This window comes from Bos indicus, chromosome 11 (assembly GCF_029378745.1).
Source record: "Bos indicus isolate NIAB-ARS_2022 breed Sahiwal x Tharparkar chromosome 11, NIAB-ARS_B.indTharparkar_mat_pri_1.0, whole genome shotgun sequence".
In the NCBI taxonomy this organism is placed as follows: Eukaryota; Metazoa; Chordata; class Mammalia; order Artiodactyla; family Bovidae; genus Bos; species Bos indicus.
Genome location: NC_091770.1, coordinates 37,916,902 through 37,940,708, shown reverse-complemented (window position 1 = coordinate 37,940,708; position 23,807 = coordinate 37,916,902). Strand labels below are relative to the sequence as shown.

General features: G+C 37.6%; 1 protein-coding gene across 3 annotated transcripts in view; it reads right to left on the bottom strand.

The window, feature by feature from the left end:
- Window positions 1-392: 392 nt before the first annotated feature.
- CFAP36 (cilia and flagella associated protein 36) overlaps window positions 393-23,807 on the bottom strand; it is a 29,861-nt gene continuing 6,446 nt past the window's right edge. The window contains exons 4-10 of one of the 3 annotated variants that reach the window (XM_019970182.2): window positions 15,715-15,829; window positions 12,170-12,257; window positions 10,043-10,094; window positions 4,562-4,664; window positions 1,381-1,490; window positions 1,040-1,189; window positions 393-561 (exon numbers count right to left, since the gene is read on the bottom strand). In XM_019970182.2, coding sequence (XP_019825741.1) covers window positions 460-561; window positions 1,040-1,189; window positions 1,381-1,490; window positions 4,562-4,664; window positions 10,043-10,094; window positions 12,170-12,257; window positions 15,715-15,829 — 720 coding nt within the window. In that variant the 3' untranslated portion in view covers window positions 393-459. Of the gene's footprint in view, window positions 562-1,039; window positions 1,190-1,380; window positions 1,521-4,561; window positions 4,665-10,042; window positions 10,095-12,169; window positions 12,258-15,714; window positions 15,830-23,807 lie in introns of all 3 variants that reach the window. The other 2 variants (XM_019970183.2, XM_019970181.2) reach the window with 2 other exon arrangements.

The following is a 23,807-nucleotide window of genomic DNA, read 5'->3' as shown; positions in this document are numbered from 1 at the left end:
TTTAAAACTCTCACATTCCCTATAGGCCTTGCAAGTGAGTACCCCACCTATCTCCAATTCCATATGCTAACCTCTTCTCATTGACTGCAGGATCCTGTTTATAACACTGCACTCTTCCCATCTAACACTGGCCACATGAAAGCAGGGACCCAGTCGATCTACCTGATCACTGTATCCTTAGCATGCAGCACAGTGTTTATTAGCACAAACAAAAATGAATGAATGCACTATCACTTGGCTTTCTATACCTTCTCTCCACAAGAGAATATTATTCAGAAATTTGTATTGAACTGGTCTGCATAAGTAACCCACTGCCCTACACCTGAAGAGTTTAATAAAAGTAATCAGCTTATATTTGCATTTATAAACACAAGTCTCTGAAACTAAACAGGTTCAGTTTAAGGATTAAATAATTTATTTTTAAGAAATTTTGAACTGCTTGCTAAATTGTTCTTAAATTTACTTATTAATAACTTCTTCTTTAAGTTTCTCTGCAAGCAATCTCCTCTTTAGTAATGTTTGCTTCTCCTCTGCTGTCATTTCTGGTTTCTCTGTCATTTCCTTAAAAAAAAAAAAAAAAAAAAAAATTGGCTACAGCAGATGATGGGTTCATTTGTCTAAAGTTCCTAGCATACTGCCTTGAACAAATAGTAGAGCATTCACAGTGAACTAAAGAAAAAAAAGCCACACATGGGCTGAGTCCCCTAAATTTCTTCTTTGTAAAAATCTCTTAGGGAAGCCTTTTAGAGGTGGTGGCTTAGGGTACTGATGCTGTTCTATGATAAAGCATTTCAAAAGGCTTCGGTAAAACAGACAGCTGACCCTTCAGTGTTCAAAGCAGGGCAAGTAAATCATAAAATTGCTATCATTTCTACCTCACAAAACCCTATCAACCCTTTCACTGCTGAGAAAAGACTTACTTTTCTCAGTGTAGCAGTGCTACACTGTCAGGGAGACTATTATGAATGTGTCTACAAGAGCACATACTCTGAATCCCACCACAGATGTGCAGATTTTCATATACTAGAGCTGGCCGTACCTCCACCTCCCCAGCAGGTTTTCCTTTCTGCTCCGAAGTTTGATTCTGCTTAATCTTCATGTCCTTCCTCATGGACATCAACTTATCTCTCTTCTGTTTTAGATAGTGTTCCCGCTGGCGGAGCTCTTCTGTTCGAAGTGTTGATAAATTCTGGGTCAAATGAGAGCAGGAACTATTTAAATTCAAGACTGCATAATAAGTGGCACAGACACCCACTGACTGATCAAATTAGAAGCTTGAGTCCAAGACCATTATAAAAGCTGGGTGTCTATGGCCATTTACAGTGTTTCTAGTACTTTGTCATTTGCTCATAGTTCTTAAAAAAGAATGTTTTCACTTACTGCTATTGGTCCCTCCATGCTTGCATGTTCGAAGCCAGGAATCTTCAGGCCTTTTTGTGGGAGAGAGGAAGTTTCAGGCAACATTTCCAGCTTTCTTGTCAAAGGTTGCACTGATTGATTAGCAAAATGCACTTTAACTTCTGGTAGTAATTAGAGAGACCAATTAGAATATATTAAGTTATGCTAGACTTACCAAAATGAGCTAATGTTAATAATACTTGGGTTTTTTCTCTCATTCATTCACAAGCATTGGTTCAGTGCCTCTGTTGTGCTAGGCACTGGGTGAAAACAATCATGGTCTCGGGCCTCAAGGAGCTTTAACTATGGTTTCTTGTTGGCATTTTGACAAATACCAAGCTCCTGCTGTTTGGTACTATAGCTACAAAAAGATATAATTCTTGTCTAAAGATTAGAACTATTGTAATACAAGGTTGCCATATAAGCCAGGTAAAGAATCCACCTGCCAATATAGGAGATGCAGGGTTTGATTCCTGGTTCAGGAAGATCCCCTGGAGAAAGAAATGGCAACCCATTCCAATACTCCTGCCTGGGAAATATCATGAACAGAGGAGCCTGGCCAGCTACAGTCCATGGGATTGCAAAGAGTCAGAAATGACCTGCCGAATAAAGTGCACTAAAATCCCTTACTAACAGTGTAACTGTCCTTCAGACTTTGGCCTGCAGGCAAAAACTGTTAAGTGACCTTGTATTTGCAGAACAATTAATATAAAGCTACAAGTAGTATCAGTAAGGTGTAAGTATATCCTAAAGATAACTATAAACCTACTAACATATTAAGAAAATGTAAAGATTTTAAAGTAAGTAGAATTTGGAAGCAGATGTAACATGAGCACTCAACACCTTCCAATTATCTGGTAACTGTGCCAAGAGACGAGATTAACATGCTAATTGCTTTTCTGAGCCATTTTTTATTATAAGGTGGGGATTTTAAAGACAAACATTTTCACTATAATACATGGACTACGAAAGACAGCAAGTGAGAGCAAAGACTCACATAAAAATGATGCCAAGAACTAAAGGCATGATGGGAGAACATGATATACATGTCTCTAAACAATTAAAAATCTTGCCAGCACAGTAAAACCAGAAATAGAACTTTGCATGAGCAAGAAATTTGCCCAAGGACCACTGTTTAGCACGGGGTGAGCAGACTGACTGTAGGGCCAAGGAGGTTAGAGGAAAAGTTCTTCGGGCTCTTGGACTGAAAGGGAAGTTTCCATGAAAGAGATGAGGCTGCCGTTAACACTCCAACCAACCTATACAGGAAGCTACAGGACTATCTATAAGAGAAACGAAGATGAGCTTCATTCAACAAGTTGGTCAAAATATGCTAAGTTAAAATGCCATTCATATGATAATGACTTTAAGCAGAGATGGACTTGAACCACAGAGCTGGGCGCATGGGGTGGGGTGGGGGAGATTCCAGGCACGTAAGCATTTCTATTCATGTACTTGTTCTGGACAGTTCCTGCCTTCAGTTTGTTGTCATAAACATCTTTTATATTCTAACTTGAACCTAGAGAAAAAAATGCCTGAGGCCAAAATACGTAGCTTGTCTAATTTCTATGAATAGAGACTCAAAAAGCCAGCTAGCTTAAAGGAAAATCACATGATCACTGGCAACCCCGAATCTACCGAAAAACAGAAGTTACCCATTTCTAGCAGGAACCAAGGAAAGATGTGGGCAATGGGATAAGCAGGAAGCCAAACACCTTTATGATTCCTCCCACGTTAGGCCTTTCTCTTGGGCTCCTATCACTTTGTATGAAGCGATTCCCTGGAATATCAGATATACTCATTTTTTTAAAATAGAACAGTTTTTAAAACTTAAAGTCATTACTTTTAAAATTACCTTCCATTGTTTCTCTGTTAATGTGCATAACTGAGTAACAAATGGTTTGAAATTAAGATTTTTATAGCTTAATAGTCTGATAAGCAAATATATTCAAATTATGTCAGACATGAGATTTGAACAGTACATGTACTTGTGTGTTTTAGTTGCTCAGTCATGTCCGACTCTCTGCGACCCCATGGACTGTAGCTCGCCAGGCTCCTCTGTCTATGGAATTCTCCAGGCAAGAGTACTGCAGTGGGTTGCCATTCCTTTCTCCAAGGGATCTTCCTGACCCAGGCCTCAAACCCAGGTCTCCCACATTGCAGAAGATTCTTTACCATCTGAGCCAAATCTAAATTATTAGATTTGCTAAGAATCAAAAAGCAAGTTAAATTTATAAAACTGCTTCTGTTTCACATGCCCATTATTTTATCAACTAAGAATACAGTTCCTTAAATTAGTTGATAAACATCAAACCTATCTATCTCAATTATAAAACTTCTGCAAAGTGCAGAAAAATACAAGACTTGAAGTCAGAAGACCAAGGGAAGTCACAGTCTCACTATTTAAGAGCTCAGTTACTTTGGACATCACTAAACTTCCTTGAATTTCTAGTTTAAAAAAATAAAAGAAAAGTAAGGATCATAATATCTACCTCATGGAGTTACAGGGTTTTTAAATTGAGAAAAGGACATGTATCTAAAAAATGTAGAAATCCAAAATAAAAATGAGCTACATACATCATCATATTCAAGTTCTGCTTCAGAATTACCTCTCTTATACAACAAATCAGAATACTGAAAATGGTTTCCCACATACTTAACAAGATCATCTACTAACATTTCCCACAAGGAGTCTCCTCAATTTTAGTTTCAATGACAGTTTAAGACTAAATTTCTGAACAAACTGGATACCTTTTAGTTACTGTGTTTTAATTCACTAGGAAAATAATATTATCTTTCCATGTTCAGCTTCTAACTTCCACACATCATCTGATTGTGATAAAAGAAGAAAGTAGCAAATGTTACATGACCATACCTTGAATGCTGTAGTCATGGCCTACAGGCTGGGGGCTTCCCCAAGGAATTCTGCTCACTGCTCTGGGTTCCAAGCTTCACTTAGAAATTTAGGGGCTACACCCTCTCTGTCAGCTGAATATCTCCTATAGGCAATCTCTTTAGCTAAATTCACAAAGAGCATTAAACACCAATGGCCACTGAACCTCACAGGGTTTTTGAAGCTGAAGCATGTATGAGAAAACAACACACTCTTAACAATGTTTAAGTATTCATATTATTCAGAAATTTGGCTACACGTCAACCTTACCTGACGCTGGGTGTGCAAAATGTTCACCATCCCCTTGGGAATTACTCATTTTTGCCGTTTCATTGGCCTGCATCGGATGCTCTTCTGTTTTGGCCTCTGATAACTTCAGGCATCAAGAACACAATTTAGAAAATATTTTAGATTAATTTTGAATCATTCACTACTTAACAGATTCAAACATATTAGTTTCAAAAATTACTGTCTACTAAAAAGAAGATTGAGCACCACAGAATTGATGCTTTAACTTAAAATAATCTAAAAAATACAATAATAATAATACCAGTACTCTGACATGCCTGAAGCAGCCACAAACTGATTTACAGCACACCTACTTTTATTGCACTTCAACTTACTGTCTTTACTACTGTGTTGTTTTTTTGTTTGTTTTTTCTTTTTTACAAACTGAAGGTTTGTGGCAATTCTGTATCAAGCAAGTCTATAGGCACCATTTTTCCAACAGCATTTGCTCACTATGTCTCTGTGTCACATTTTGGTAATTCTTGCAATATTTTCAACTTTTTCATTATCATATTTATTATCATATCACCAGTGATCAGTGACCTTTGACGTTACTATTGTGCCTGTTTTGGGGCACCACAAATCGCAGCCTTATATATGAGACAGTGAACTTAACAGACGAAAGTTGTGTGTTTTCTGACTGCTCCACTAACCGGTTGTTCCCTTACTTCTCTCCCTCTTCTCAGACCTTCCTATTCCTTGAGACACAAAAATGCTGAAATTAGGCCAATTAATAACCCTACAGCAGCCTCTAAGTGTTCAATGAAAGGAAAAGTCACAGGTCTCTCACTTTAAATCAAAAGCTAGAAATGATTACATTTAGTGAGGAGGTGTGTTGAAAGCTAAAACAGATCAAAGGCTACACCTCTTGCACCAAACAGTTAACCAAGTTGTTAACGCAAAGGGAAAGCTCTTGAGGAAATTAAAACTGCTACTCCAGTGGATATGAAAGTGATATGAAAGTGAAACAGCCTTACTGCTGATACGGAGAAAGTCTTAGTGGTCTGGATAGAAGAACAAGCCAGCCACAACATTCCTTTAAGCCCAAAGCTTAATCCAGAGCAAGGTTCTATAAAGGCTGAGAGGGGTGAGGAAGTTGCAGAAGAAAAGTGTGAAGCTAGCAGAGGGTGGTTCATGAGATTGAAGAAAAGAAGCTGCCTCTGCAACACACAAGCACAGGGTGAGGCAGCAAGTGCTAATGCAGAAGCTGCGACAAGCCATCCAGGAGATCTCACGAACAAAACTAATGAAGGCGGCTCAGTGGTAAAGAATCTGTTGGCCAATGCAAGAGACACAGGTTTAATCCCCGGATCAGGAAGATGCTCTGGAGAAGGAAATGGCAAACCACTCCAGTATTCTTGCCTGGGAAATCCCATGGACAGAGGAAACTGGTGGGCTACAGTCCAAGGGGTTGCAAAAGAGTTGGACACAACTTAGTAGTTACAACAACACCACTATCAGCAGATTTTTAATGCAGATGAAACAGCCTACCACTGGAAGAAGATGCTATCTAGGACTTTCATAGAAAGTGAGGATAAGTCAATGCCCAGCTTAAAAGCTTCAAAGGACATACTGTCTTATTAGAGGCTAATGCATAATAAGGCCCTTAAGTTCAGTTCAGTCACTCGGTCATGTCCGACTCTTTGCGACCCCATGTACTGCAGCACGCCAGGCCTCTCTGTCCATCGCCAACTCCCAGAGTTTATCCAAACTCATGTCCATTGAGTCGGTGATGCCATCCAACCATCTCATCCTCTGTCATCCCCTTCTCCTCCTGCCTTCAATCTTTCCCAGCATCAAGGTCTTTTGAAATGAGTCAGCTCTTTGCATCAGGTGGCCAAAGTATTGGAGTTTCAGCTTCAACATCAGTCCTTCCAATGAACACTCAGGACTGATCTCCTTTAGGATGGACTGGTTGGTTCTCTTTGCAGTTCAAGGGACTTTCAAGAGTCTTCTCCAACACCACAGGTCAAAAGCATAAATTCTTTGGTACTCAGCTTTCTTTATAGTCCAACTATCACATCCATACATGACCTCTGGAAAAACCATAGCCTTGACTAGATGGACCTTTGTTGACAAAGTAATGTCTCTGCTTTTTAATACGCTGTCTAGGTTGGTCATAACTTTTCTTCCAAGGAGTAAGCGTCTTTTAACTTCATGGCTGCAATCACCATCTGCAGTGATTTTGGAGCCCCAAAAAATAAAGTCTGACACTGTTTCCACTGTTTCCCCATCTATTTGCCATGAAGTGATGGGACCTGATGCCATGATCTTAGTTTTCTGAATGTTGAGCTTTAAGCCAACTTTTTCACTCTCCTCTTTCACTTTCATCAAGAGGCTCTTTAGTTCTTCTTCACTTTCTGCCATAAGGGTGGTGTCATCTGCATATCTGAGGTTATTGATATTTCTCCTGGCAATCTTGATTCCAGCTTGTGCTTCATCCAGCCCAGCGTTTCTCATGATGTACTCTGCATATAAGTTAAATAAGCAGGGTAACAATATACAGCCTTGACACACTGCTTTTCCTATTTGCAAGCAGTTTGTTGTTCCATGTCCAGTTCTAACCGTTGCTTCCTGACCTGCATACAGATTTCTCAAGGCCCTTAAGAACTATGGTAAATCTACTCTCCCTGTGCTTTATCAGTGGAACAACAAAGCCTAGATGATAACACATCTGTTAACAACATGGTTTACTAAATATCTGAAGCCCACTGTTGAGACCTACTCCTCCAAAAAAGAAAAAAAGATTCCATACAAAATATTACTACTCATTGACAGTGCACCTGGACATCCAAGAGCTCTGACGGAGAGGTACAAGATTCAAGTTGTTTTCATGTCTGCTACACAGCTCATGATGCCAACACTGAAGCTCTAATACTTTGGCCACCTGAGGCAAAGAGCCAACTCATTGGAAAAAACTCTGATGCTGGGAAAGATTGGAGAGAGGAGGAGAAGGGGATGACAGAGGATGAGATGGTTGTATGGCATCACCAACTCAAAGAATGTGAGTTTGAGCAAGCTCTGGGAGGTGGTGAAGGACAGGAAGACCTGGTGTGCTGCAGTCCATGGGGTCACAAAGAGTCAGATACAACTGAGCAACTGAACAAGAACAACACACAGCTCATGGATCAAGGAGCAATTTCAACTTTCAAGCCTTATTCTTTAAGAAATGTATTTCATAAGGCTACAGAGGCCATAGATAGTGATTCCTCTCATGGATCTGAGAAAAGGCAATTGCAAACCTTCTGGAGAGAATTTACCAGTTTAGATGCCATTAACAACCTCTGTGATTCATTGGGAAGAGGTAGAAATAACAACATTAACAGGAGTTTGGAAGAAGTTGATTCTACTCCTCATGGATGACTTAAGAGGGGTTCAAGACTTCAGTGCAAGAAGTAATTGCAGATGCGGACGAAACAGCAGGAGAACCAGAATTAGAATTGGAGCCTGAAGGTGTGCCTGAATACCTATAATTTCATGACAAAATTTTAAAGCATCAGGGAATTGCTTCTTATGTATAAGCAAAGAAAATGGTTGCCTGAGGCAATCTGCTCCCAGGGAAGATGCTGTTGAAATGACAACAAAGGATTTAGAACATTACACAAATTTAGTTGATAAAAGTAGCAGCCAGGTTTGAGAAGACCGACTCCAAAACTGAAAGAAGTTCTACTGTGGGTAAAATACAATCAAACAGCACTTCATGCTACAGTGAGATTGTTCATGAAAGGAAGAGTTAAATACTGCAGCAAACTTCACTGTTGTCTTATTTTAAGAAACTGCCACAACCATCCCAACCTTCAGCAGCCACCACCCTGGTCAGTCAGCAGCCATCAGCACAGAGGCAGGACCTTCCACCAGCAAAAAAATTACAACTCGCCAAAGGCTCAGATGATGGTCAGCATTTTTTAGAAATAAAATAATTTTTAATAAAGATATGTACATAATTTTTAGACATAATGCCATTGCACAATTAAAAGACTACAGTTTAGTGTAAACTAACTTTTATATGTGCTCAGAAACCAAAATACATTTGTGATTTATTGTATTATTATCTTCACTTTATTGCAGTAGTCTAGAACCAAACTCACATCTCTCAGGTATGCCTATATTTCCCCATTTCTAAAATAAGATGCTGCATTTAAACCAAAGAAATCACTTAAATCTTGGAAAGAACTAAGTAAAATAATTCATTTTTCCATAAAAATAGGAAAATCCAATCGCATGTAACTTTTTAGGTAATTCACGGATACCTGCGTCATAAGTTTCTATATATGCTGAGTGATGGAAACACAAGGACTGAAATTATTATCAGCTCTACTTTTGTGTGTTTGAAAATTTCCGTTAAAAAAAGTCTAAAAAAAAAGCATATGACCCTAAAACATATTATTATTCAAGAATCCTGATATAGTTTATTTATAAATCAGAAAGTTAAGACTGTCTTCTTCTTCTTTTTTTTTCTGGCCACATCACGCAGCTTGCAGGATCTTAATTCCCCAACGAGGGATAGAACCTAGGCCCACAGCAGTGAAAGCACTAAGTTCAAATCACTGGGCCACCAGGGAATTCCCAATACTACTGTCTACTGATAACAGTTCTGAATAGTTTCTGTTCTATATTCTTATATTAAAAAATAGTATTATCTATGAATTTCACCTCCACTTACTGAAAGGATAGTTAGTCAAAAAGAAATAAATCCCCAGTAAATCCTAAAAATCTCTCTTCTGCTCTTCATTGGGTACCTTGGAGTAAAATAGGTTTTTTCAAAGACAGTAAACGATACAAGCATGAATCACAGTGATTGAGGAAAAAAAAGGAAAATGACTATCAAGTGACTGAGAATTAGTTTATATTAGTTTTCCCTCTCCGGGGAGATTTGGGAAAATGTGGAAAGAAAGGCAGCTAGAAAAGGGGGGAGGAAAAAATAAATATTAGTTTCCTTCACCTCAACCAGATACATGTTTAATTTTTCCTTAGGAAAAATTAGGCACTTTAGGGAAACCGTTTTTAATGAAAGAACAGTACACCAGGAAATGTGAAACTGAGTCATTCTGCTTCAAGCTGGCAGCGTTAAAGTCTACAGGGGACCCTCAATAGTAACTGCAGCTGCTGTTTCAAAACAGTAAAGGAATCAAAGCAAGTGGGGAAGTCAAATATTTTCTTAATCTTCTTTTATTCATAAAATTAACGGGAATTTCTATTAAAAATTCCCCCAAATATGAATAGTATTAAGTTTTTTTGGAGTGAATAATCTCATTCTTTACTGAGAATTTAAAAGGCAGGTCATTGGACAAATTATAAAGTGAATAAAGAAGTATAAATTCTCAGAACCACCAAGAAAATATGAATACTCTGAGGAACTGTGTCATTTTACCTAAGCTTAAATTTTAACAGAAATCCTAGGTGTGAACTTAAGGGATAACAGCAATGAAATACGTCTATTATATGAGTATGTTTTATAGGCACCTGCTTTTTTCTCTTCCTTTCTTCCTCCTGGTCATACTCCTCTTTTGATTTTCTGAAATACACAAAAATAAAGTAGAAAAGTAAACTTTCTCTTTTGGTCAAAGAACAAATATTCAACAAGCAACATACTAACCAAAGCGTACAATATATGCAAAGAATTTTGGAAACAAAGATGGAAATAATCAGGCTTCACTTAAAGCAGCTTACAATCAACTGAGAAAGACATAGACAGACATAAACAGCATAATATGGTTAGCTACACAAAACACAGGTTTACTCATATCCTGTGTGAAGGACTTCTGGCTGAACAAAATTCAACAGGTTTGAAATTCTAAACCCAAATCTGAATGGCAAATCCCATGAATATGGATTCTGATCTCTTACTTTAGACAGATCAGTTACATGTCCCCTGATAAGATCCATTTCTCTCCTCATTTTAGTTTTTCCATGGCAGATGAGCTATCACAAAGCTCTCCTGATGCCCTTATACCAAAGCCTTATCAGCTTTGTAAACTGCTCACAAAGGCCATCTGATTTAGGAAAATAGCCAAGTCAGCTCTCTTACATGTCCATAACTAAGTTCCACTGTTTATACAGTAGCACACCCCCACCAAAAGCCTACAGAAAATAAAATCTAGAAGTACAATACTGACCAGGTTTCAAACTACCAATCAACCAACAGAAGCAACCAGTAGAAGTCAAAACTACCAGTCTTCTAAACCAACTACCGAATATCCTGAACTCTTCCAGTCTGTAAACTCAAAGCTCTCTGTGTTGTCTCAGGCTCCTATATGCCCTCACCTGGCACGCAGGAAAGGAGGACTTGGCAGGAAAGGCCTAGGTTCACCCACACATTTGCCTCCCTCCCCACACTCACGCAAATCCCCTGAAATGAAGGACTAAATCCTAGAGCTCCTGCCACAAACTCCCACTAGGCCCACCCTCCTAACCACCTCCCTCCTGCTTTGGAACTGTGGACAAGTTGGGAAGGTGGGAGGACCACAGGATGCTTGAAGATTGTCACGTATGTGGTTAGAATGCAGAGCCAGGGCCCCTGAAGGCCAAGGTTCACTCTGCAGGGGACACAGCAGCTGTAGGAATCCTTTTGCCTTAAACCTATACATCCCCATAGACTTAAATATTACATACTGCAATTGCCCCTCCCTTCTCAAACTCCCATAGAGGTCAGGGGACAACAGGCTTTAGGGGTAAAAAAAAATCCCCTTTACTGGACTGCACATTCCATGCCAGGCATTTGTCTGACAAACACATAATAGATAAGAAAGTGAAAGTCGCTCAGTCATGTCCAACTCTTTGCAACCCTATGAACTATACAGTCCATGGAATTCTCCAGGCCAGAACACTGGAGTGGGTAGCCTTTCCCTTCTCTAGGGGATCTTCCAAACCCAGGGATCGAACCCAGGTCTCCCACATTGCAGGCAGATTCTTTACCAGCTGAGCCACAAGGGAAGCCCATATATAAGAGGTTAGCAAGTAGTCAGCTATTTGGTCTGTGGAGCCTGGATGTCCAGCCTTCTACCATGAGACACCTGTCATGAGCCTCCTCTAATACCACGATCCAGAAGCCATGCAGTCTCCTGCTCAGCTCAGGCCACAACAGCCCTTCCAAGCATCAGACTGCATCTACCGTACCTTGTTTCCATTGATGGCTAGTTTCCTAGGCCCATGATGTGAGTGGAAGAAGACCCTCCCATTTGGGCTGATGTGTCCATTAAGAAATGTAATACATACATGAGTGAGTGAAGTCACTCAGTCGTGTCCAACTCTTTGCAACCCTGTGGACTGTACCCCACCAGGCTCCTCCGTCCATGGGATTCTCCAGGCAGGAATACTGGAGTGGGTTGCCATTTCCTTCTCCAGGGGCTCTTCCCCACCCAGGGATCAAACCCAGGTCTCCCGCATTGCAGGCAGACGCTTTAACCTCTGAGCCACCAGGGAAGCCAATACATACATAGTTATAACAAATAAAATGATAAATCATGTTCATGATCTTTAGGAAAGAATTTAGATATTTTACTAGTTCACAGTATTTTTTGGGTAAAAAGTTTACGTACAGATCATATTGCAATGTTATTAATGATCCATTCAAATAATTAAAGAGGATACCTAAGAACTTCTTTCAGGATTTTCATCTCTTCCTGTTCAAGGTCACTGACCACATCAGAACCATCTGTTAAGCAGTCAGGTAATACACCTGTTCAAAACCAGAGATCACACAGGAGAATATCAACTCAACTGAAAACATTTTATTTCTCACTATTCTAGTTCATCAAGAAGTACAAAGTAGTTTATTAAGATCTATCACTTAAAAAAAATGTTTTATGCTATTATATTTTATCTTTTTAACTATGGTCTTTTTAACTTTTTCTTCTTTTAAGGAATCAGCTCCACAAACAAAACAAAACAAAACAAAAAACCTCACAACTTTACCTAGAAATGACTCTTGGTAGCTATGTATTGTCTGTTTAAAATAATAATAATATATGATAATAGAAATTAATTAATATAATCTATTGTCTTCCATAATCATATACTACACAGGACATACACAATGAAATTAACAAGCTCCTAATAATGAAACTATGCTCTCAGAAGTATTATTTAAAAGGGAAAAGAGTTTACAAAGCAATATATAAAATACTTTGTTAATGAAACAGCATGTTAACACTCTTCATTCATACTACAACATATGCTACCAAAAGAGCCCTGCTTACTACATGCAAAAAAGCATGGTGCTAAGCACTTAAGGGGAATATAAAGATGAATAAAACAGTCTCTGCTCTCAGACCTTCTATTCAGATATTGGGCTAATAACTATAAACTAGAGCAGTACCAACTTTAGCCCAAGGCAGAACAACTTATGGCAAGTAATTTTAAGTATTGGTTTAATTTACTTTATTACCTATATCTTCCTGATAAGCAGGTAGATGATAATAAGTGTTCTGCTTTTATCTGTAATTAGTATATTCCCAAAACATTAACAGTATATCCCCTAATTTTTACCTTTCATTTCTTTATCCATATATGATGATGGGATTTTGGACCTGTTCTAAATTAAAGTAGCTTTATTATTCTAATGCCCTTGATGTTGAAGTACATTTTAAATTAAACTTTTCATTTTGAGATAATTGCAGATTCACATGCAGTTGTAAGAAATAATACAGAGAGATGCTATGCACTCTTTACCCAGGTTCCCTCAGTGAAACATCTTTGAAAACTGTAGTATAGTATCACAACCAGAAAACTGACTTCTATATAACCCACTGATCTTAAGTGCATTTTTGCTTAGTCAAAAGCTACATAATTAGTATTCTCCTACTGATCTAAGGAAAATTTTAAAAACTAAGGAAAGAATAAAACAACAATGTGCAATACTTCAAAACCATCAAAATATTGCTCTGATTTGCACTTGTCCCAAATTCTTTGATAAGATACAACCAGAATTCCTAGAGCCTTTGAATTTTTCTCACACAAACAGTCTGCAGTTTTGAGTATAATCAACTTTGTTCTAAGGTACTTTCCCCTGGATTTATGTTAAGTGAGATACTTAAATACAAGTATTAAAAATTCTGTGGCAGAAACTAAGTATTAGTTTATGTTTAAATGTAAGCAAACTGTCCCACCCTGCAGTTTGACTGCAGCAGCATTCCACATCATTCCCCTGGTCCTCCCTTGCTAATAGAAGCCATCTGTGTGCAGCTACCAGGCAGCCAAGTACTTAGAGGCAGGGCCCAGCCCCACCCCACAAGAGTGAGTCATGATTTAAGCCAATCACCATGGTCTCATTTTCCCCTGCCAGAGGGTTTATAAAGCCATGTGAATCCAATCCTGACCAATAGGACCTGAGAGGAAAATTCCTAAGGGGCTTCTATGAACGTGTTGTCTTGCTTATAAAAGGAGATGTACAGGAAGAAGCATTGCTTTTCTTCATGAGATATTGTTGAGTGTGCACTCAATGACGCTCGAGTGCAATCATGAAAGAAGATCCTGAGAATGGCAGAGTAAAAGTGGAAGAGTGTCAAGGTCCTTGAAAACATCACTGAGCCCCACCAAATGAACCAAGCCTGGACCTGTCTGTCTTCCTTCCCTTCCTCTACTTCTGGTTCTGTGAGATGACAATTTCTTATTGCTTAGGCCATTTTCTCTGAGGTATTTTGCTAATGGCAACTTGAGGTACCCAGCTGATACAAGCTATGGTTACCTGTTCTCTTTTAATTAAAATTTCCTTGTTTCCAGTTAAATTCTAAAGACTGCAGAGTGCCATTATCAAGTTTCCTATTTCTTTTATCAAAAGGTCCCCTAAAGCAATGTGAAATAACATAAAGTAATTATTCAGATTCTCTATCCTATAGGTCAGAATAAAAAGCATAGTTGCAGGAAAACACAAGAGAAAAGGATCATATGAAGCAAACCATGGTAGAGAAACAAAGAGAAAGAGACTGTTTTCCAAACTTTACACAAAAGCTGCAGTTCAATGTCATGCATTGTTCAGGGTTAGGGTGGTATTATCTCCACATCATGTGCAACAGTCTTTCCTGCTGTGAAATGCATTTTAGAGAATAGATATGATGGTGGTTGGCTCTAGGGGTATGGTCTTTACTCACTTCAGGCAAATGAGAGGAGAACCCACAACAGTCTAACCCACAACAGACCCTCCAACAATCTAATGTTTGCCACGTAACAACAGAAGCCCTATTGCTGCATATGCCAGACCCTTAAAAGCAAATAGTACAACTAAACTATAGCTCTAATATGCTCAAGAAATAAGCAAAGAAAAGGCCCCACTGCCAAACCATTAGAGAGTATATAGGCATGATAAGGAATATCTGTGGCAATCTATTAAGCAAAGGAACACACAGGTATTAAGGTCACTAGAGTCCGAAATGGGAAACTTAGATATGCATCTGGGTTGAAAAAGAGATAGTACAGTAACAAGAAGTATGGTTAGAAACTCTGATGTTTTGAATCAAGATGTCAAGTAGAATTCAAGTACACAGGAAGGGAAGAAAAGCAGGAAGAGCTAGGAAAAAAATGAGTTCAGGTAGAGAATTAAGGAAAGGATAAAGCTAAAGGTGGTCACCAGGACTGTGGGCTGTTTCCTCTTCAGCCTTATGGTGGCATAATGCTATCTGCCCACTGTCCTAGTTCTCAGTGCCACCCCAAGACCAGCAGCTTCAGCATCAGCTAGGAACTTGTTAAAAATACGAAGTACTAGGCCCCACTCCAGACCTACTGAGTCAGAAACTGGGACACAGGCATGGGTTTCAACAACCCCTCAACTGCTTCTAATTGCTCACTAAAGCTTTAGAACCACTGTCTTCGTTAAGCCAGGAGGGAAAAAGTAACTGTACACTCAACAGTAACTGTAACTGTGACCACGCAAAAATACTGACTTTCAAAACATGATGGCTGAGCAGAAAAACTGAGCTCTCTGAAACCTAAAACGTTAAATCAAATTCTGCTCTGCTTTCTTTGAGATTTCAACCAATCAGTTATCAGGAAGTTTACACTCTAGTATCTCTTAAGTCAGTCTTAGATTTTCAAACTTGAAATAAATTTATACAAAACAGCAACGTTAAGATCATATTAGTTAAAACTAACACCAAAACAAAATGCACTTAGCACTTAGATTTCTAAATTCAACCTTTTACCATTTCTCTCTTGAATTATTCGAATGGCTTGCAGCTGCATTTCAGTATTTTTCTCGACCATCATTGCTTTAAAGATAGTAAAATCTTCTGCTGCCAATACAGGTTGCAAAATGGCCTGTGGAAAGAAGTCAGGAAGTTACAGAACTATTTCCCACACACTCAAATCATTTCCATTGCAAAAGGTGCATTAATTCAAGAATGCTGCATTATTATTTATGACTAGATGACTCAAAAGGACAATTTTAAGATTTTTTTCTAAAAGCCTTTAAAGTAGGGTTCTCAAGAGGCTGATCTTCCAACTCCTCCCACCCCCACAAGGCTGGGACACACAAGACACATTTTCCAAATGAGCCAGTGCTGAGCAACGCTGATAAACAACACAGGAATGAGTCTTACTCTTTTAAAGTTACCACTTCAGTATACAAATCTGTTTTTCAGTCAAAATAATGATAACTATTTGGTTTAGACTCTGTCAATCTGAAATTTGGGGCTTCCCTGGTGGCTCAGTGGTACAGAATCCTCCTGCCAATCCAGGAGATGTGGGTTCAGTCCGTGGGTCAGGAAGATCTCCTGGAGGAGGAAATGGCAACCCACTCCAGTATTTTTGCCTGGAAAATCCCATGGACAGAGGAGCCTGGTGGCTACAATCCATGGGGTCACAAAAGAATCGGACACAACTTAGTGACTAAACAACAACCACCTGAAATTTACTGTTTAGTGATAAAGCAGTAAGTACAAATACTCCTTTAATTAATAAAACTGCCAAATTAAATTAGAATAAATGCCAAAATTCACTTCATGGCAAATAGATGGGGAAACAGTGAAATACTTTATTTTCTTGGGCTCCAAAATCACTGAAGATGGTGACTGCAACCATGAAATTAAAAGACATTTGCTCCTTGGAAGAAAAGCTGACTGAGATAGCAAATATTAAAAAGCAGAGATATTACTTTACCAACAAAGGTCCGTCTAATCAAAGCTATGGTTTTTCCAGTAGTCGTGTATGGATGTGAGAGTTGGACTACAAAGAAAGCTGAGTGCTGAAGAAATGATGCTTTTGAACTGTGGTGTTGGAGAAGACTCTTGAGAGTCCCTTGGACTGCAAGGAGATCAAACCAATCAATCCTAAAAGAAATCAGTCCTGAATATTCATTGGAAGGACTGATGCTGAAGCTGAAGCTCCAATACTTTGGCCAACTGATGCAAAGAGCTGACAGTGGAAAAGACTGATGCTGGGAAAGACTGAAGGCACAAGGAGAAGGGGATGACAGAGGATGAGATGGTCAGATGTCATCACTGACTCAACAGACATGAGTTTGAGCAAGCTCCAGGAGTTGGTAATGCATAGGGAAGCCTGGCATGCTGCAGTCCATGGGGTCGCAAAGAGTCAGACACAACTGAGACACTGAACTGAGTGAAATGCCAAAAAAATGGAGTCTGGAAAATAAGCGTAATGTGGTAGGAATAATGTGAGAACACAACAGGAGTAGTCCTATAGGCAAAAAGTTTCATGGAAGAGACAGAAATTATGTGAAATCTTTTTCTAGATGAAACTGAAGTGTAATAAATTAAGAAACAATAACAGTATCTACCCTGCACTGTGCTGTGCTTAGTCACTCAGTAGTGTCCAACTGTTTGCAACCCCATAGGCTGTAGCCTGCCAGGCTCCTCTGTCCATGGGGATTCTCCAGGCAAGAATACTGGAGTGGGTTGTCATGTCCTCCTCATCTACCCTAGAGCACCCAAATTAACACTCCTTTAGCTACAAAGAACTACAGAGAACTATTATTATATAAAAAAGCAAACAAATTCCCAAGCCAATCAGTAAGAAGAATTAAGCTTTGAAATGCATGAAAACCCAGAAGAAAACACTCAGACCTTATTCACCTTACTAAACCTTATTTCAAGCTTTACATGACATTCATGAAAAAGCCGACCACAGGAATCACACAGAGGCAACCAAGGGTGTGTTACTGTTCACCAGGTAGGCAGCAGTGATAACGTCAAAGACACATCGCAACAAATGTTCCATCAAAGAGTGCTAAGCAAAGAGGAAGGAGTCGCTCCAGCAGCAACCAGCTCACATTCCAGACAAAAGCAATACAGTCAAACAAAATAAAGTGCAAAAGTAGTGACATTTACAAGGAGTCAACTGTAGGAAAAAAAAGAAAGTTTCTAGTCCTTTAAATTCACATATACTGTTCAAAAGGCCAAGGGCAGGGGCCGGCAAACAGGCTTCATTGGTGTTTACCCGAAAGTTATAGCCCATTGAGCAGTATTAAAGACAAGTGCAGTATAAAATAGACCAGTGAGAGACTACTATATAGCACAGGGAACTCTGTGGTGCTCTGTGGTGACCTAAATGGGAAGGAAATCCAGAAAAAGAGGGGATAGATGTATGTACACATTATGGTTGATTCACTTCACTATATAGCAGAAACTGACACAGCCATGTAAAGTAACTAAACCCCAATTTAAAAAATAATTTTAAAATTTCCTTTAAAAATAAAAAATATTTAAATAAAGACAACTGTAGCCAGCCTGTGTAATAGAGTTAGTATATAGATCTGCCAGGGAACCTTTGTGGGATTATACAACCACATAACATTGTTCTTGGTCTTCTTAGACTTATCAGTAATATCAAGTTCTCTATCCTCATCACTGACAAACACTTGAAGGGCGCTGCTGCTGATGGCATTGTGTCAGCTAGAGCTATCAGCAAGTCTGCATTTGAGCTGATCCTTAAACATATAATGCAGGGCTTCTCAAAGGGTATTTTTAACCCTTCTAAGAAATGCAGGAAAGAAGGACTATTAAATGCATGTTCCTGAGCCCTACCCTAGACATAATTAATCTAAATTTCTGGACAAAGGGTACCCATGTATCTCCCCAGATAATTCTTATAACATTTAAGTTTGAGAACTATTGATACAATGGGGGAAAAAAATAAGCCCCTGATATCAAAAGCTACTTTGAGCTTAACCATATGTTAGCTGTTTGATTCTGTATACATCATTTAGGCTTCTGGGCATTAGCTTCTTCACCTGCAAATTAGCATAATAATAACAACAATAATGGCAACCCACTCCAGCAGTCTTGTCTGGAGAATTCCATGGACGGAGTATCCTGGATTACATTCCATGGGATCGCAAAGAGTCTGGGCACAACTGAGCGACTAACACTAACACTTGTCAATTCTAAGACTCAATAATCAGCAAAATAAACCATTATTTCATGTACCAATAAGAAAAGGAAAAAACCCTATCAATTAAATTATAACATGCCATCAATTACAAAATGCATTTTCATTGAAGAGATATTTATGATAGAAAATTTTCATTTGAGAATGAAGGAAATATAGTAACTTTCTGGCTGGGTATTAGAATTCAGCAGTGCAAGAAAGCATTTTTTTTTTTTAACTAAAAAGTCCTATAGTAATTGTTCTGGGCCTTTTGATTAAATATCAAACTGTACTAAACCTAACTGTACAACAATTGGGCTATTCTGGTCCAAGGAAATGGATCATCCTTTGCCTAAGAGCTTCCAATAAGGGTAATTAGAGGAACTAAATACAGGAGTTACTCCAAAAAGCTAGCAAGTGGTTTAAAAACAAAAACAATCTTAAGTATCCTGTAAATTAATTGAAATGTCAAACTACTTTGAAAGAAGACTATGAGATAAATGGTATAAATAAATAAATGTGGTGTCATATATGTTTGAGAAAAGCACATTGACAAAAATATGAACATTGGGTCTTTCAGAATCTGACTTAAGTGAGTTTTAAAAACCTCCAAACATGTTCATACTTAGCCTAAAGTTACAAGTGATTTCATGCATTTATGCTACTCTATTAATAGAACCACAAGAAGAAACGGATGAATTCACTACTATAGGTGGAAACTTCAATAACGGACAGAATCTGCTGGCAGAAAATCAACAAAGAAATAATTGAACTGAACAGCACCTTCCATCAACTAGATCAAATTGACATTTTTCCAACAACAGAAAAATACATTCTCTTCAAGTTCACATGGAACATTCACCAAAATAGACAACATTTCAGGCCATAAAACACACCTTAATAAACTTAAAAGAACAGGAGTCATATAGAGGAGACTCTCAGACCCAACAGAATTAAACTAGAAAACAGTAACAGAACAACAGCTAGAAAAACCTAACATACTTGGGAGATTAAGAAACACTTTAAAACAGCACATGGATCAAAGAAGTAGTCTTAAGAGAACCTCTAAAAATATTTCTAACTAAATGAAAATACAACTTATCAAAAATGTGTGGGGTGTAGCAAAAGTTAGTGCTTAGAAGGAAATTTAAAGCATTGAAGCATATATTAGGAAAGAAGAAATAACCAACATCAACAATCAAAGCTTCCACCTTAGGAACTAAAAAAAGAGCAAATTAAATCCAAAGAAAGGAAATAACAGAAATTAGAGAACAAATCAATGAAATTGGAAAACAGAAAATCAATAGAGAAAATCAACAAAACTAAAAGCTGATTATTTAAAAAACAAATAAAACTGAGAAACCTCTGGCCAGGTTAAGTTTAAAAAAAACAAGTAGGGGGGGTGTGTAGAATTCCCTGGTTGTCCAGTAGTTCAGACTTTGTGCTTCCATTTCAGGAGGCGTTGGTTCAATCCCTGGTCAGGGAGGTTCCAAATGTCAGGACATGAGACACACAAAAAAAGACATAAATTTAAAAATATCAGAAATGCAAAAGGGGACACTACAGATCCCATGGACACTAAAAAGGTAATAAAGGAATTTTATGAACATCTCTATGACTACAAATTTGATAATCCAGATGAAATGGACCAATTTCTTAAAAAACACAACCTGCTAAAACTCACACAAGAAACAGACAATCTGAATAAGTCTATATCTATTAAAGAAATGGAATCAATAATTAGTAATCTTCCAAAACAAAAAGCACCAGGCCCAGCCGGGGTCAATGATGAATTCTATCAAACACTTAAAGAATTTTATACAATCCTTACAATTCTATACAAATAAAGATAGAACTTCAAAGAAAAGCTATAGATTCCTTTTACTTCTTAAAAGAATAATGATTATTTATTTGCAGAAATTCAATAGCATAGCCTATAGAAATGATGTGAAAGTCTTTCTATTGATTCAAAGGACTAAGGGGTAAAAAAGTATAACTATGAAATCTGGTCCCATCACTTCATGGCAGATAGATGGGGAAACAATGGAAACAGTGAAAGATTTTATTTTCTTGGGCTCCAAAATCACTGCAGATGGTGACTACAGCCATGAAATTAAAAGATGCTTGTTCCTTGGAAGAAAAGCTACGACCAATCGAGACAACATACATTAAAAAGCAGAGACAATACTTTGCTGACAAAGGTCTGTCTAGTCAAAGCTATGGTTTTTCCAGTAGTCATATATGGATGTGAGAGTGGACCAAGAGAAGGCTAAGCACTGAAGAATTGATGCTTTCGAACAGTGGTGTTGGAGAAGACTCTTGAGAGTCCCTTGGATAGCAAAAGAGATCAAACCAGTCAATTCCAAAGGAAATCAACCCTGAATATTCACTGGAAGGACTGATGCTGAAGCTAAAGCTCCAATACTTTGGCCACCTGATGCTGAGAAAGATTGAAGCCATGAGAAGGGAATGACAGAGGATGAGATGGTTGGATGGCATCACTGACTCAATGGACATGAGTTTGAGCAAGCTCTGGGACATGGTGAAGGACAGGGGAGGCCTGGCGTGCTGCAGTCCATGGGTCGCGAAGAGTCGGACACAACCGAGTGACTAAACAACAACAACAAAGCAATCAACAATTGGAATTTGAAATAAAAAACACAATACAATTTACATTTGCACTACAAAAAAGTACTTAGGAATACTTAGGAATACTTAAGAATAAATGTAACAAAATATGCACAAGATCTATATGAGGAAAACTAAAAAATTCTTATGAAAGAAATCAAAGATCTAAAAAAATGGAGATCTATTCCATGTAATAAATAAGAAGACTCAACATTGTTAACATGTCATTTCTCCCAAATTTTATCTGTAGATTCATGCAACCCCAATCAGAATCTCAGCAATTGTGGATATCAACAAACTGATTTTTAAATGTACATGGAAAGGTAAAAGACCCAGAACAGTCACACAAAATTGATAAATATCAAAGTCAGAGGACTGACACTACATGACTTCAAGATTTACTATAAACTGCAATAATCAAGACAGTATGATATTGGTGAAAGAACAGACAAAGGATTAATGAAACCAAATAGAACCTGAAAATTGATCAACAAAAACATAGTCAACTGATTTTTGACAAAGGAACAAAGGCAATCCAATGAAGAAAGGGTCATGTTTCTAGCAAATGCTGCTAGAACAACTGACATCTACATGGAAAAAAAGGAATCTAAACACTGACCTTACACCTTTCACCAAAATTAACTTAAAATGGATCATAGATTTAAACGTAAAAACAAAACTTTGAAAGATAGCATAGAAAAAAATCTAGCTAACCTTGGCTTTTGGCAATGACTTCTTAAGATAAAATATCAAAACCATAAACAATGAAAGAATCAATACATCAGACTTCACTAAAATAAAAAGACTTCTAATTTGTGAAAGACATTGTTAACAGAATGAAGAGAAAAGCCACAGGAGAATATTTTGTGAAATATTTGCAAAACACACCTGATAAAGATTTGTATCAAAAATATACAAAAAACTCTTACAACCCAACAATTAGAAAATAAATAACTCAATTTAAAAATGGGCAGAAGAAAACAATGATATCACTACATATCTATTAGAATGTCTAAAATCCAAAAACCTGACAATATCATGTGTTACTGAAGACATGGAGCAACAGGAGCTTCCATTCATTGCTGGTAAAAATGTAAAATGATATAGCTACTTTAGAAGAGAGTCTGGCAGTTTCTTACAAAATTAAAAGTGAATCTTAACATATGATCTAGCAGTCTTGCTCCTAGGTATTTACCCAAATGAGATGAAAAATTTACATCCACAAAAAAGCCTGAATATGAATAGCTATAGTGACTTTATTCAAATTTGCCAAAGACTGGAATGCACCAAAATATCCTTCCAAAGGTTATATACCACCTTCAAAATGTGGTACATCCATAAAATGGAATATTATTTAGCAATAAAAAGAAAAGAACTATCAAACAATGAAAAAACTTAAATTCATATTCCTTAGTGAAAGAAGTCAGTCTGAAAAAGCTATATACTTTATGATTTCAATTACATAATATCCTGGAAAAAGCCAAACTATACAGACAATAAAATGAACAGCAGTTGCCAGAGGTTTGGTGCAAAGATGGAAAAGATGAATATGTGGAACACATGAGATTTTTAAGGCAGCGAAACTATTTTGTGTGATACTGTAATGATGGATATATGACATTATGTATTTGTCAAAATCAACTGTACAACACAAAGAGTGAACCTTTATATAAACTATGGACTTTACTTAATAATCATATATCAATACTGGCTCATCAACAAATATACTACACTAATGAAAGACTTTAATAAAAAGAGACGATACTACATTAACTGCTCAACTTTCTGTAAACATAAAACTGCTCTAAAAAAAAATCTATTAAAATCTTATGAGCAATCAGACAAAATATTATTAATTATCCAATGTGTATTTTTAGAAAATGAAAGTTACACCATACATGTAATCACTTTAGTTATACAAGTTATTGGGAAAAAAAAGAATAATTTTCCCAAATTAACATTAGAAGACAAATGTTTCTGAAAGCATTAATTTCTAATTTACAAAAGTCAAAGTAAATCAAGTGAAAAGCAAAAACAAAAAATACTTTGTCTCTTGCCATATAGTCATCCCTGGCTCCTGCTATATATAGAAATCAGTGATGAGCTCTATCCTCACCAAAAAAAATTACAAGCAATGAAAAAAGCCATTTTTGCCTATTTCAGTTGAAAACACCATAAAATTACAAAATCAACTGAACACAACTGAAATAATATCTCAATATGCATTCTATTATCATATTTTTCTGAACTCTTTAGAAAGGTATCTTAATCTATGAGCATTTTT